The sequence below is a fragment of the Neofelis nebulosa genome, chromosome 2 (genome assembly GCF_028018385.1).
Source record: "Neofelis nebulosa isolate mNeoNeb1 chromosome 2, mNeoNeb1.pri, whole genome shotgun sequence".
Classification (NCBI taxonomy): Eukaryota; Metazoa; Chordata; class Mammalia; order Carnivora; family Felidae; genus Neofelis; species Neofelis nebulosa.
Window position 1 is genome coordinate 60201139 of NC_080783.1, and position 16247 is coordinate 60217385.

Below are 16247 nucleotides of genomic sequence, written 5' to 3' on the forward strand. Positions count from 1 at the left end.
GGGGGGGGTGTCACTCTCTCCTTTTATCCCACAACCTCTCCAGTTAATAATAGAGGGAAAGGTTTATCCAAAGCCATTCTACTGGGAGATTGAAGGGTATTGACGTTTCCTAACTCTCTTAGAGAAATAATTTGCTTTCTCCCAAAAGATTTAGATATCAGAGAGTTACAGGACACTTGTCAGACATCTGCTTATTGTCCTCTTCGGGGAATGTCTCTCCCCTGTCTCCACCCATATGGCTACAGTTCACCGCACAGGATGTCCTCACCACCTGCGTCCCCCACTGGGCTATGCTACCCACCACCACCTCCTCCTGCTGATAGAGTTAATTGGTCCAGAAGAGAATGCTTGGAAAAAACAGCAACAGTCTTACTCCAGGAAATCTAGAATTGGAACTGTTGAAGTATTTGGTGATTCTCAAAGTGGTGGGATTTGAACCATGTAAAACTTGGAGGCAGTTGGCAGCTATTCTGTGCCCTGTGGCTGGGGAAACAGAAAACCACCTTTTAGTAAAAGGGAAAAATATAGCAGAAGTGGAGAGAGAAGACGCCCACAGATTGCACAGGAGTGTTGTAGGGATCAAATAGAATCGTAGCAATGAAAGCCCTTATAGAAGTAAAATGTGGCCGGTAAATATTCATTATTTGGGAGGGGGAAATTATTATAGTAAGAAGTCCTTTTAAAGGTGATAGTAGGCATGCAAGAAGAGATTGTTGGATTACCAAATAAAAGAACTTAGAAATGCCATGCTCCAGGTAAGGGCCACTAGTGAGAATCAACACCCATTACCTGGGTTAGTGGTGTGTAGAAACAGCTTGCCCTAAGAGAGGTTTGAAAATATGTGTGTACCCGAGAAGGCTTGGTGAAAACTCCAGTTCAGTCGTGGTGGCCAGAATGTCTTGTCATGATTCATTGTGAAAGAAAATAACCAAACCAACTGCCCCCCCCACCCCCCCCACCCCCCCCAGCTGGCCGATGTATGGAAAGATCTGGTCCAGTTGGTAAGCTAGTCCTGAGAGTAGAGGACGGTTAGCTAGGTTCTCATAACTCAGTGACAGCAGTCATCGGGGTACGTTATTTCCATGCCATCAAAGAACCTTATGATATGGCTTTTCAGGTATATTTTCTTACCAGGAAAAATAATGCAATGACCAGGAAACATGTATTTCTGGTTCGCTGGGCAGGTATATTTCTCCTGGTAAAAAGTGAATTGCATGGGGGTTTATGCACCCAACTTCCATGCATCTGTTAGCTTGTTGCAGTCCCCCAGAGCCTAACTCTGGGTTGTATTAGAATTTCTAGACATCTATGAAGGTGAAGGTCAGGACCTCTGCCCTGAATCTACCAAATAATGACCAATTTAACAGCAAGGCGGCCAGGCTTCCCCTGTGTAATTTCTAAATTGTTTCAGTGTAGCATCTGTAATTACTGTCACTACTGTCCGTCATATGCATTTCATGTTTTCTCTTTCTCTGTCCTCCCTTACCTTTGTTATTCCCCTCTCTTCCTCCCTTCCTCCTACCCTTCCCCTATCATTCTTATGCTCTGATGTATCCGTGGTGTTCAGGACGCAAGAAATTGCCCCAGTCATCGCATTGGTTTCATAGGAATGTTTGCGGGACACGGAAGATTAATATCTGTCTATGATTTGGGAAACGAAATATGTCAGTGTATAAATAGACATATACTTATTTACCAGTATAACATAATTAATTTTCGTCTTTATCATAGTTATCCAAATACTGAAATTTATTGTAATACGCTAATATTTATAAGCCCATAAACACTACTGTTCATATAGTATGTGTATAAGACCAATATTCTAAAAATAGAAGAAGGAAGTCTTATATTGTCTGTTACCAGACTGGCACTTATCCCTGGTATGAGAAATTGATATTTAAGGTTTTGGAATCTAGTCTAGCACACATCTCTAACTTACTTGAATCAGACCTGCTTCTAGAGCTGCCCTCTAAGTTGGGGAGTAGTGTCTGAATGGCAAGCTGAACGGCTTTCACTTCATCCTGAGGTTTCATTCTACTCCACTGAATTGAGTGGACATGTTTAGTGCTCTTGGGAGCTCTAACATCACTCTGTAAAAAAAAAAAAAAGAGAGAGAGAGAAACAACAACATGCTTGTGCTTATAAAACAGGAAGAAAAGAACTCAAGTTATTATGTTACTCCCATTTAACTCCTGAGAACACTATTATCATAATGCATTAGGTGAAATATCAGCCTGCCTAAATATGGTAATCTGATTAAAAGGAAAGTGTTTTGTTTGTTTTTGATTTATTTTGAGAGAGCACACGTGTGCATGCACAAGAGAGGGGACAGGCAGAGAAGAGAGAGAGAGAATCTCAAGTAGGCTCCATTGTCTCAGCCCAGAGCCCAATGTGGGGCTTGATCCTACAACCCAGAGATCATAACCTGAACCGAAATCAAGAGTCAGATGCTTAACTGAGCCAACCCAGGCGCTCCTAAAAGGAAAGTTCTGACCACTTTATTCCTTAGTGGATTATAGTAGTTCAAAATGTGGTTGTCATCTCCCAGAATTTATTCTATCTGGTGAATCTCAACTTACCTTTTTGCTTACTAAGGACTGAAAAACAATTTCTTCTGTTTAGAGTACTTGAAGACAGATTTGAATACATAAAAATCTGACCCCTGTTTTGCCCACGACTGCCTTTGATCAGCAGGGTAACTGAGTGGGTGTGGGCAGTCTGGTGGATAATTATCCCCATGGAGGGTGCAGGGTAACAGATACAAAAGTGAGACTGGGTAGGGAGGTAAAAATAAGGACTAGAAAAAGGAGAAGATACCAGATCAAGACACACCACCTTCTCATCCTGAAACCCTTCATCACCGGGTGTCACAAATCAGGTTCAGGAGCCTCTCAGACTTCGATATGGTTATGAAAATATGTTTAAAAAACCCTGCAGTGACAATTACAGACACAAGTAGCACATCATCACAGAGTATAAGGAGAAGGAGGAAGAGGAAGGAGAGAGGAGAAGAAAAGTTACTAAAAAGAAGGCTCTCCTGCATAGTGGGGGCTGGTCAACAGGTTCCACAACAGTCTAGATTCCATGTTTCTCAGGACCAATCAACTGTTCTTATTTAGGTCTTATGTCCTACCAGCAGCACTTTGACAGTTAATGCTATTTCTCAGGCACCTCATCCCTGACAAGCTGTGCTCCCTGGCTGGTGAGGATAAGGAACTATTGTAATACTCATTGGCTTCCGGCATCAGATCACCCTGGATAAGTGGACTAGCCAGGGTATGGATTTCCAATGCTGAATCAGAGCCAATCTGGCGGCTCAGAAGACCATCACAATGCAGCAGTGCATGGAGTCCATTTACAGGCTGACTTCCCTCATCTTACTGCTGGTAAGGGAACAGGTAGGACAGCTGAGGAATAGTGGAAACTGTTTATAGTCTGAGAGCCTGGGTGTGACTCCACCGACCACCTCAGACCTCGGGACCTCGTTCTATCTCTCTGAGCCTGTTTTCCCTATGAAAGTTAATGCTGTCTATCTCTCAGTATTTATACAACGTTAATGGGATAAAACAGGTGTAAACTCCTGTTATAGTGCCTGGGTCTTGGTGAATCCTTACCAAATGTTTCCTGAATGAATAATAAAATGAATGAATGAAATACATGTCCTTTTGATGGCAGATGCATATTAATATAATATCTCCATGTGTCATGAGACTCTGGGGTCTACTTCTTCCCCTCCCCCCTGTTCCTGCAGGGTTTCTCTACCTTGTAAAGCATTATGTTCCACCAGCCATGTAGATATTGCTGATTTTTTTAAAAAAAGACTTAAATGCTTATTAATTTTTGACCAAGAGACAGAGTGTGAGTGGGGTTAGGGCAGAGAGAGAGGGAGACACAGAATCCAAAGCAGCTCCAGGCTCTGAGACATCATCACAGAGCCCGATGCAGGCTTGAACCTACAGAGCATGAGATCATGACCTGAGCCAAAGTTGGCTGCTTAACCGACTAAGCGACCCAGGCACCCGAAGATATTGCTGATTTTAAAAACATAATTAGATTATTTTAAGCAATAGACTGCTTAAAACACCCCATTGGCTTCCAGTTGTGTTCATAGTAAATCCAAACTCCTCACTGTGGCCCCACGAAGCTCTGTGATCCAGCCTGCCCCTTTTGGGAGCTTTGTCACTGTCCTCTGTGCCTCAGGAGCTTGGCCTTGACTCTCCTGTGCTCTTTCTTGCTGCCTCCTCTTCAGAGGAGAGCCCTTCCCTAACTAACCACCCAGTCTCATGGCCCAAGTCTCACTATTTTCTGGTTACCACTTATCACTCTCTGCTTATTGCTTACCTATTTATTATCGATCTCCTCTCACTGGAACCTCAAGAGAGAGTATAGATTTAGTCTGCCCTAATCATAGAAGAGTAACTGTCAGTAGGTATTTGCTAAATATGTGAATTTTAATCTTAGTAGCATATTTTTTAAAGTGTCAGTTTTTCTATTTATCCATATATAAAATATATGGAATCTGTTTTTGAGAATAGACCTCTCTCCCCACCAGGTGATAGTAGAAGTTGTTCTCTGTCCTTGTGAAGAATCGCTGATTTACCCCTAAACTCTAAGCACTAAGAAGGCAGAGCTTTGGTTTGGTCACTGTTTGGTATAACCCCAGTACCTAACATGTTACACAGCATGTAGATGTTCAATCATTAGCTGATGAATGGATGTATTACTGTCTCAATCTTTACCTAGGCAAGAATATCCTGTTCTCTTTCCTTACCAGCATTTTGTTAGAGTAATTATGTTAATCTTCCCATATTCATGTTGGTTAAATAATTTCTCTTCCGATTTTAAGCACTGTTGAGGGAGCTAATAAATTCCTACTAAGATACTGATGGTAAAGCCACCAGCACCCCACCCTTGCCCAACCCCAAGCTTACCTCATATGTGACAGTGCATTCTACAGTCTGATTTTCCATTATTCCTACATTCCACTTCTCCATTACAAAGGGGGGCTGAAAAACAAAAGTTAGGATGGTCTAGTGCCTGCCCTACTATGGCATGGATCTTTGAGGCCAGCTGTGCCATATGCAATTGGCAAATAGGGTATAATGTCAGATTATCATGAAAGTCATGGTGTTGGTTCACGTGTGATTACTCACAACGTGCTAATGTCTTGGATGTTAGTTTTCATAAGACCTCTTTTTCTGTAATTCTAAACATCTAGTCTGAGTCCCACGATCTTCTCTTTTCTGATATACTACTCAACCCTATCATTAGGTCATTCATTATTCATGTTAATATTTTGAAGCATCGGTAGAAATCTTTCTGATAATTAAGAGAAAGACTTAACGATACAGACTCAGAAGTGCCTTCTTTGAATGCAAGCAATGGCTGGGTTAGTAGTTTCAACAACTACTCTGTTTTCACTGTATCAGGCTATCCAGCAAGGCTGTGCATGCAAAGGCTGCTTTGTGGCAACATTATTAAATGAAAGGATTAATGAAGAAGCCTATGCCTTTCACAAGGAGACTATGTCACCCCAAAACATAGCACTTTGACAGGTGTATTGTATTTTTAGCTGAAGACCATCAAAACCCAGAAGACTCAAGAAAAACTTTTACCTCTCCCATAACTGCCTGAAAGAATTTAGATAGGGCACCTGGCCCAGAAAGAGAGCTTTTATCAGAGATACTTTTTTTTTTTAATCTGAAAGACCTATCTGCATGGCAGGGCAGGCTTCTAACTACCAAACATCTGCTCTTGTTATCTCCCTGTGAATTGCCTTCCCCTCTTTGAAGCCCCAGGCCCCTGGCTCATTCCTTAGCTGAGGACGGCATATATTAGCCTCAGCTTCCCGACTTGCCCGTAAGTCTCACATCTTTGGGGCTCCTGTATGTACAAAATTAAATTCTTCTCCTGTTAATCTGTCTTATGTTAATTTAATTATTAGACCAGCCCAAGAACTTAGAAGGGTAGAAGGAAACTTTTTCACCCTGACACCTTGGATCCCATTTTAACTTTGATGAAAATGGTTTTTATTATAAGTGAATCTCCACTCTTTTAACCACCCTCCACCCCTTCATTCTATACTTAAGGCTACAAATGACTGGCCTTGAGATGGGTACAAAGCACATGTGGTAGAGATTTAACTGGGTTCTTTTTTTTTTTTTTTTCCTTTTCTCTTTAATTAGTATTGTTATGATTCTGTTGATGTTAAAAGTTCTACAGATTTTGAATGGTCTCCCCCAATCCTGTTTTTCCTATAGCCCCCAGTTAATGTTGGTGTGTGATTTTGCACAAGATGTGGTTCTTTGGGAGTGCATATGTGGCATTATACCAGAAACACCTGTATTTGGCTTTAGAGCTGTACCCTGTCATTTTTGCTGTGAGTGGCTTCCTTCTGTTAGCAAGCAAGGACTTGGATCTTGCTTCTAAATGGCATAGGTTGGGGGGAAGGAGCAAGGATCTGTCCAGCCTTTAAGACATCAAAACATCATGTCCCAACAAAATAAAGGAAAGTTAAAACCAGATCATAACCTTTACAGATAAATAACACCATTGAAATGACTCCCAGTTACTCAGAAGATTCCAACAATGAATATCAAATCAATCGACTTGATGAATACACTTGTAAATTAAAAGGACTTGGATGTTTAGCAATCTTATGCCTGGGAAGGGAACACATTTGCAAGTCTAATGCTGTGGCTTTGAAGACTCTTCACTTCCCCACTTGTGTTTGTACCCAGGTTCTTCTCTGCTACCCACCCCACTTTCTTCACTGTAACCAAATACACAGTTCATCACGTACTAAAGAGTGGCTTATGTGAAGTTTCAAGTGATGGTCTGATGGATAGCATGGTTATTCACCCAAGTTGTTGACTTTCTCCTCCTGTTGAAGTCTCAAAGGTATTTTTTCAGATTTATTGGGACAGAACTGAATTTTTTTCCATTTTGAGGAGAAGCTAAGCATTTCTCTCAATCTGTCTTTTGTGTTGTAAAGGGCATGCTTCTACCACTGACCCTGAAGTAGTGAGGTGTTCTCTGGCCGGAGGTGTGAACTCAAGGAAGCTATGAAGACATCAACAGGTGCCTCCTGAATAACCTCACCTCAGTCCTTCAAGAAAGCCTTCCTCAGCACAAGTTTTTCAAAGTTTAAAAAATGACCTCAAATTTGAGGTAAATATTTTCACCATTGGCATTTTCTTTCCTTTAACAAATGACAGAGTAAGCATAAAGAAATAGAGAAGAAAATTAAAAAAAATGTAACCGACACTTTCTTGTAGTACTTTTTAGTTCACACAGCCTAAGTGGAATTTTAACAAAAAACTATTATGATCTCAATCGGCTAAATAAAATGTGCCTTTCAACAGGCAGCTTGAAGCTGAGCTGACGTGAACATCGACAAGCACAAAAGCACACTGCTGGGGGATTTTAATGTCTTTGTTTGATATCTGTGAATTCAAAAAAGCTTTTAAGCCGTAAATAGAACCCTACCTTTGTCATCTTTAAAATCTCTGCATCAGGTAGGTTAGTGTTGAATGTCACATCTTTGATGTAGGTTATTGCAATTTCATCCCCATCCATCTCCATATACATTTTCCACTTACAATCCTAGAATTAAAAGCAAAATTACAGAATTTCAGAGAGTGAAACAATTTTTCTAGTCCCAATGTTTTATAACACATGAAGTTTCCTAAATGAAATATTGAGGTAATTTTTTTTCCTTTTTTGAAAAAAGGACATGGAATTAGATCTCTTTATATATTTAAACAACCCCCAGTTCGTGCAGTCTTGAGACATAATTTATCAGTGTAAATGTTCTATTGTTATAGGAGTTGCAAACTCAAAATCCTAAAGGGACCAGGCATTTAATAATGAAAATGAGTAAAGCCAGGCAGTTTCATTATAGAGCCCTAAATTGTCATCTTTCAAAATAGACCCATTTAATTTACATATTAAACATTGTAGGAATATTTTTTTATTCGTACAAAGAAATGTGGACTTCCCATTTTGAAATACAAGGCCCTTTTAACTTTCACTTTGCCAGTGTTGATAATAATATGGGCTCAAGAAAGAGCTCACTTTCCTCTTAACAGGAGGGAACCCTGCAAATGTGATGTATGGCAACTGATAACTGGCTCATGTGTTGGGGAGTTACGAGAGGGTTAGGACTCTGGGGGTCTAAAGGGCAGCTGCCCTAAAGGGACAGCCATCACTCAGCTTCTGTTGCTTATCCCCATGTGGGAATATGACCTCAGTCTTGCTAGGTCCTTTAATGTTTCCCAAAAAGCTGGATATCTGGATTCTTATGTGAAACCTCTCGATTTTTAAAAATGATGTCACGTTAATTAAATTTTCAGTAAAACCACCATGTAATGAAAAAGGGCTCTATATCATTAGTCACCAGGGATGTAAATTAAAATGTCCCCACAATGAGATACCACTATATGCCCACCAAATGGCTAAGATGGATAACATCCAATGTTGGCCAGGATTTTGAGCTACTGGATTGCTGGTGGAAGTGTAAATGGTACAATCGCTCTGGGGAAGGCTTTGGCAATTTATTATAAACATATATCCATATGTATAAACGTACATCTATTTGATGACTCAGAAATTCAACTCCTAGGTATTTACCCGAGAGAAATGAAAAAAGACTTGTACAGTGTTGCTCTGAGTAGCTTTATCATAATAGCTAAAAAACAAAAAAAACAAAAAACCCAAAAAACAAAATTAAAAGCTCCCTAGAAACAGGCCAAGTGTTCATTAGGAGAATGAGTTAAGTATCATATATTTGCAGAATGGAATGTTACTCAGCAACACAAAAGGAGCAGATCATTGACACATGCAACAAGATGGATAAAATCTCAGAACCATTACAGTGAGTGAAAGAAGTCTTATACAAAAAAAAAAAAAGAACATACTAAGGATTCCGTTTATGTGACATTCTAGAACAGATAAAACCAATCTGCAGTGGCAACATTTCAGAAAAGGTTGGTTCTGCAGATGGGGATTGACTGGTAAGGGGCATGGTGAGACTTTATGGGGGGCTAATACTCTGTTCACAGGGGTTTGAGTCATATAGGCATATGCATTTGTCAAAATTCAGCAAATGTATACTTAAGATGTGTGCATTTCTTCTTGAACTCTAGCGCACTGAGATATTTAAGAGGAAGTGTATTGGTGTCTGCAAATGACTTTGACATGCATCAAAAACATGAAGATTGGTATATGGCTAGAGTGATAGATGGACATATATGTGATAAGGCAAGTAGAATAAAATGCTAATGGTTGCATTTAGCGGGTAGGGGAGGATTCATTATAAATATTTTTTTTAACTTGGCTGTATGAATAATAATAAAAATGTTGGCAGATAAACACTGTGTGTGCAATGAAAAGGAGAAATACGCCATGTCTTTGCACCAAATTTGACCCCTGAACCATAAATTCACCTTCTCTTTTACGTTACTTGAAGAATGAAGGATTCTGAGAGGTTAAGGATAATGTAGTGAGCACCTTACATGCTGAAACTAGAAAATGCTCTCATAGGAGTAGACCTGGAATGTCTCCTGAGCAAGCTCAGACAAAATTATTATGGAAAAGCACTAACAAAGAGGCTGTTGAAAACCTGTTGGCTTCAGCAGAAAGCTGGGGGAGCCCTTTGTTTTAGGAAAACTTCTAGACAAATTGCACAACCAAGCAGGGCACGTGCCTGAGGGGAGTGACCCTCTTTGCCCAACCACATTCACAAGATGGAGAGCCAATTAGTGAAGGAAAAGGTCTATTCAATAATGTGAAAACCCAGTTTTCGGTTAACAGAAGTCAGATCAGTCACTCAGAATGGACAGATCTCTCAGTATTGCTCTGTTTTGGGGCTGCTCCCTGGGCAGCGGGAGCCCTGAGGTAACTGGGCAGCATAATGACTATTTGAAGTCATGACTGCACTTCTCTGACATGGCAAGAGCCTCCTCAAGCAGTGGCTGGAATAAAAAGCCTTAGGAAAGATGAGGTGACTTAGTTCTGTTTCTTTTGCCTGTCCAGTTTTGGAACTAAGTTAGCCAAATCACAGGTGAAAGACCTCAGGCTGTGTGTAAATGCCCGAGGCCCTCGGCTCTCCCACCTCACAGCCTGAGAACTCTCCTTGACCTCAGGCCTGCCATAGACCGGCCTGTGCACGCGCTCAGAGGAGCTCTCTGTTGAGAAGGGGTTGCTGACAGGTGGGAACTCACATTGCTGGAGTGCTTAATCTGCTCCAGGCATGCTGCTGGGTACTCTGTGCTATTTTTGTTTGAGATCCACAGTAACCCTGCAAGTTAGGTTTATTTTCCCATTAGGTGAGAAAAATGAGGCTTAGGTAAATAAAGGAATTTTCCTAGGGTCTCCTGGCCATTAAGTGGTAGAGGTGGGATGATAATAGCACAAGGCCGCCTGGCTCCAGAGTTGGAGAAGCTGCCGATAGGGAAGGGCAATTGGGAGAGGTGGCAGGATGTACTCACTGGGCGGTTCTCAGAGCTCCACAATGGGACCAGCTATTGACAACAGGCAAGTGGGGGAAGGACCAGGGAAGATTTTGCTAATACAACTGAAAAAGCAAGTGGCCGCAGGTCCTCTCCTGCAGCAACTGCTTCCCTGTTCCCCAGAGTCCAACTTGGAAAAACAAGGGTCCCCATAATAGGGTTAGAGACCTTTTTACTTTTCAGATTCTCTTATCTGAAAGAAAGGCTTTTGCCTGAACCATAAAAGATAGCGACAGAAGCAATAAAACTATACTCAAAGGCACTGTAAGACAAGGGGGGCATTATCCATGTCATTAAATTACAAACCTGGGTGGGAAAGAAAATATGCAGTGTTCACTTCAATTATTAACGTAATCTGTCAGTGCCCTGACATAATTCTAGGGGTTTTTTTTTTTGGGGGGGGGGTGGGGGGCATCTGTGATTTCACTGTTGCCTAGTTAAGAAAAGTAACCCTCAAATCAAGTCATGGAATTCTTTAAATTCTGCTCAATTTCCTATTACCCGCAGGTATTCTCTGCATTTTTGCTACACAGCGAGTCATTAAGTTGTCAATGAATTGCATTGCTCACAACTACCAGGATTGAAACAAAGTATTGAATTCTACAGGACCCAACAGAGACAGGATGCCATGTGATGAGTTCTTGACCAATCGATCACTGAAAAGGTTTTCATAGCAGTAACATGAATTAAATCATCAAGAACATCACTAAAAGTAACAACATATTTATGAGCCTAATATAGGATCTTACGTGCAAAATTGCTGCCTTTTCAGTTTCTTGGTAGTGGTAGGAACCAGGTAGTGGGAATGTGGGCTCAGATGTAAAAGCCATTCACTTTTACCAGGGTGAACTATTGATTTGGGCTTGATGTGAGTGACAGAAATGTGAGTATTGATTTATGAATCGGAAACATTCAAGAGTCACTTTGGACATCTTGTGAACAACTCGCAGTCCTGACAGGCAGAAATCAAAAGCAGACAGCTCTGTATTCTGAGAGCCTTTGGGGGCCCGAAAGGACTTCTTTCCCAAAACCATTTCACCCCTGGCAGTCTGAAATGGCCCTGTTACTCATTTGGTTTAAAGGGTTGATGGTGATGATTAAGATAGAAATAATATAGAAAAAGAGTATACATTAAGCCATTACTCGGGGAGTAGCAGGGAATGAGATGAAAGATGACAGCTGAAAGTCCAGCTCCTGGAGCTTGAATTCCATTTCTGTCACTTTCCCCCCAACCTTAGCCAACTTATATAATAACCTGTTTGGACCTCGGTGTTTCTATTCACAAGTATGTTGAATGAGGATTAAATGAGATAATGTAAATAAAGTGCCCAGCACAGTGCCAGAGCCAAATAAGGAGCTTGGAAAGAAGCAATTGTAATTATCATTACCAACATTAGTCACCAACACAGCTCCAATTAGTTTATTAGACTAGCCACCCCATCATCTAGCAGCGATCTAAGGGAATGGGCCAGAAGTTGAGTAAGCTTTGACAAGCGAGAAGGTACAGAGTGTTTAGACAAGGACTCTGGCCAGAGTAGGCAGGTGCGGTCAGAGCATCTTACTTGGGCACCCAGAGGGCACCAAAGTCTGGTATCAGTGTTGGAAAAAAAGAAAAAAAGATGTAGGCAGTGGCACCATAACAATGACTGGTCTTATGAAATAAACAGAAGAAGGAATAAACTTGTATCTTCTCACATAGATGGATTATAGAACACCAATTCTGCCCCTTCCTGCTTCAGCAGGTCCTAATGCGACCCTACCAATAGGAACCATCGGATGTCTGGAGGACGGTGGCTATGAAATGGGATTGACAGCCTGAGAGCCTTACCTTGATGAGGAAACTGAAGCATAGAGAGATGGGGAAATCTGACCAAGATCTCACAGACAGAAGGAGATGGAGTTCGGAACTGATCTAAGGTAGTCTCTTGGTGCTATGAGGAGCAGGTCTCCAAACCCTAGTCTTTTCTGAATCTGGAACTTTTCCTTGTTGTGGGTTAAACAGAAGTAAGAATTACAGTGCAGGGGAGTTCCATCTTCCAGAGTCAACAAACAGTCAAGATTATGTTGGTGAATTTCTTTATAAGTCTCCATGGCAGAGACTGAAATACGGAGTCTCTAATAAGTCCAGCATAGCCTATGTTCCCTCCATTATTGACAAAGATCCTTGTTAAAAGTGCGTATGGTGCCAGTCCACTGTCTTTATGCTCGTCTTCTTGATTTCTCTGGCCAGTATTTGGAATCACACTTTCCGCCAGCCCTGGCTTAGGCTTTGTGGCCCGGCATGACTTCCACTTTTCAAACCAGAAAAAACCCGCTCCCATCTAGTTGCACAAGCAGATCATGGGGACCGGTCCTGACTACTGTGGAGTTCTGTTCCATGACCAGATTCCCACAGTGTCACTCTTCAAATTTGTATCTTGATGCACATTTCTAGGGAATGCTCTTACTAACCAGTAGGAAAAAGGCACTGGCACAGGAGCAGTACTGGGCCCTGGGATGTTCTTGGCTTTGAATAGCAAAAATTGGTAATCCAAACCTTCCCACTAATTGGATCATCTGCCTCTCCATGCAAATCTACAAGAAATGAATGGAATTTTGTTGGGAAGAGGGGAGTTTTTGCATTGGAAACTGATGAAAAGACAGCTCCGTTGGGTGCCCAGGATATGTACTATTTATCTGGGCAGCTGCTGAAATACCTGGATAATTTTAGAATCAAGTGTGTGGTTAATGGAGGAGGAGAAAGCATTCCATCTGAACTGCTTCTGTATTGCCAATTATGTTAAAAAATTTTCTGAATTAAGATTACTGGCCAAGTAAAACAGAAACTCTTAACACTGTGAAGATAAAACCCCAAACAACACTCAGTTAATGCTAGATTAAGTATCTCTTTGTGAGAAATCACTATTACATTCTTTGCAAGCTGTTTAAAATTCTTTGGAGTTCCAAGCTAGAACAAGTGATTCCAAACATAGACATCCCTTCTCCCTCCCACAAAAAAAAAAAAAAAAAAAAAAAAAAAAGGGAGGGAGGGAGTACAAAGAAATGATCCATATAGAGGTAAATTTTACGAGTAGAAAAAGGGATTGAAGATAGCACAGAAATTAACTTTAAATATTGTTTCAAGTTCTGGGCAGTTCAGAGACAACGATATTTCCCTCTCTCCCTCCCTCCCTCCCCCCCCCCTCCCCCCCTCCACTCAAATATTATTGCAAATGTGAACAGTGTAGGTAAGTCAGAGAGACTCTAGGAAAAAGATTATTCAGGACATTTCAGAAGGAAACAGACCCCACATTAGGCTTTCAGCCTTCTACAGATCACTTCTACCTGAAGGTTACAGATAAAAACATTTTTGGTAGATTTTTTTTTTAATTGAAGTATATACGTTGCAAACAGTAAAATGAACCGATTTTTAAGGGCACAGTTCAGTGAATTTCGACCTATGTACATACCAGTGTAACCACCCCCACAAGCCAGATATTCCCACAACCCTAGAAAGTCTCCTGTCCCTGCCTGGCAGGGACACAAGGGGAGGTATGCACTCTTCTCATTTCTCTCACCATAGATTAATTTTGCCTGCTCTAGAACCTGGCAAAATTGGAACTTTACAGTATGTACTTGTCTATGTTTGGCTTCTTTCACTTGGCACAATGTTGTTGAGATTTGTCCGTGTTATTTAACCCTTCCAGCCTTACCCTGTTGTCGACAGCCATGTCTCCACTTTACAGATGGGTAGACTGAGACTCAGAAAATGTAGAGATTTGTGGCAAGTGCGCTTAGCCGCGCCGGGGCCACAATTTAGTTCCTGGGCATGCCCCGTCTAATGGTAAAGACACCGAGTTTTAAAATCCCGCCTCCGTCTTACCCCCTTCCCCCAGGGAGGAGAAAAAGTGAAACCACCAGCGATTGCTCAGGATTCTAGCAAAGAGGCCTCTCCACCTTAAAAAGGCCTGTACTGAGGAAACGTTTTAAAATATAAAATAGAGGTTGAAATAAACTTTTTAAGATTCAAGAAGGGAGGGGCGGGGGGGAAGGGAAACAGTCTCTTAGCAGGTGACTGTTGGAAAATGTAAGAAGTAACACAAGATGAAATAAAAATGTGGTAGAAATGTTGGTCATGCTGGTATTAAAAGTAGTAAGATGTTGATGATTTAGGCCTCCGAAGGCTTCTTTACATGCGTTGCTATTATCTAGCTCAGCTGCTGAAACCTGCTGTTTTAAAGGCAGGAGAGTGGAACATCCCGTGATAGCACCTGGGTTATTTATCATTATGTATAACCCCGCTACTCTCTATTTTATTATGCTGCCTTTAAAAAGAAGATAATGCAAGTATGGTTAATTTGCTTCTCTTCTTTATCTATACGGTGTCATGACCCATCACGGCTTTGTCCCGCGAGATTTGTTTTTCAACCAAAAAGAAATCCACAAGAAACTCTCCCTAAAAATTCCATTAATAACCTCTTTCAGCGCGTATAGGTTGCAGGGTCTGGAACTAAGAATGTTTTAATCTCTTCAGCAAAACAATGTCTCATAATGATGTACAGGACTATTGCTGTACTGATGAAGAATCATACATAATTCAGCACCTTTCACTTGGCACCACTGTGATGTCCTCATTAGCCGTGGCTCACAGTGTCTGTCAGATGGTGTCCATGCGAACGCAGGCATTATATTGTCTTTGAGATGTGCAGCTGCTTCCATGACACTGCCAGTATATAAAAACATGACGCCAGTTTGTTTTATTTAGTGCTAAACCTTCCAGTTTGTAAAAACAAGGCTGACACAGAGCCTGACATGAGGCAGTGAAAATAATTAGCTCTCATTTTCTCAGCCTCCTATTTCCTTCTCCCTGCTGTGTTCTCTTTCCACTAAACCACCACATGTCAGTCGAAATGGGAGGCAATTAGTGGGCTCATTTCAGTCCCCACAACTGTGCTGAAAAGAAAGTATTTATGATGGCACAATGAACAGCTGAAAGATTAAATAACATTTGCCTTTTGAAAAGAAAATGACTTCTAGCTAAATGGGCAATTTTTGATTATTCTCAAACAAGCTTAGAGTAGTTGGTTTTTAAAATACAAGAAAGGAAAATGAGTCATTTTTAGGTGAAAGAATCAAATAAAACTTGACACAGTAATGCAAATAACTGATGTTTTATTGCAAAATATGTAAATGCGTTATACCCTTAACAATGGCTTGTGTCTAAGGTCAGGGCAGATTGGTGCCAGCTAGACACCAGTAGAGATAAGGTTGTTATATTGCCTTTTGGGGGGCTGTTATTCGAGTTATGTATGAAAAAAGGACTTCAGGGATGAAGTTAAAATAAAGTAAAAGAAATCAAGTGAGACGTACTCTCATATGATGCATTACACACTACCTGAAATGGTTCAGATGTTAGTTGGCATGTTTGGAAAGGAGTTTTTCATTTTTTTAAAACTCTTTTTAAAATTGGAAGGTACTGGGTATTCATCTTGGAAAAAAAAGAGTAAGTCTTGCTATTGATTTTGAATAACTCAGAATCTATTCTCAAGACTGAGTTTCTTGAACAACATAGAAGGTGTTCTAGCTTACCTAATGACTGCTTATAAGCTTTTTTAAACGCTAACAAATGGGCTGCAAATTGACTTTTACCCAGGACACTCAAAATATAAAACCAGCTCTTCTGACTACTAAATTCCCCTCCCTTGCCATGACTTCAGAGATGATGCCAAAAATTAATGACCTTTGAAGAAAAACCAC

The 16247-nt window shown here is 40.9% G+C and overlaps 1 protein-coding gene and 1 long non-coding RNA gene across 8 annotated transcripts in view; one reads left to right on the forward strand and one right to left on the reverse strand.

The window, feature by feature from the left end:
• The window catches only part of LOC131502795 (uncharacterized), a 70888-nt gene extending 61148 nt beyond the window's left edge, over nucleotides 1-9740 (forward strand). For 2 of the 5 annotated variants that reach the window (XR_009257195.1, XR_009257194.1), the window contains exons 2-4: nucleotides 3168-3386; nucleotides 6995-7170; nucleotides 9147-9740. This is a non-coding gene — a long non-coding RNA (uncharacterized LOC131502795). Of the gene's footprint in view, nucleotides 1-2088; nucleotides 3387-6740; nucleotides 7171-9146 lie in introns of those variants that run through there. The other 3 variants (XR_009257196.1, XR_009257193.1, XR_009257192.1) reach the window with 3 other exon arrangements.
• MAP3K20 (mitogen-activated protein kinase kinase kinase 20) overlaps nucleotides 1-16247 on the reverse strand; it is a 192455-nt gene that overhangs the window by 3851 nt on the left and 172357 nt on the right. For all 3 annotated transcript variants that reach the window (XM_058713740.1, XM_058713750.1, XM_058713730.1), the window contains exons 17-19: nucleotides 7489-7605; nucleotides 4932-5006; nucleotides 1940-2090 (exon numbers count right to left, since the gene is read on the reverse strand). In XM_058713740.1, the coding sequence (XP_058569723.1) occupies nucleotides 1940-2090; nucleotides 4932-5006; nucleotides 7489-7605 (343 nt within the window). The remainder of the gene's footprint in view (nucleotides 1-1939; nucleotides 2091-4931; nucleotides 5007-7488; nucleotides 7606-16247) is intronic.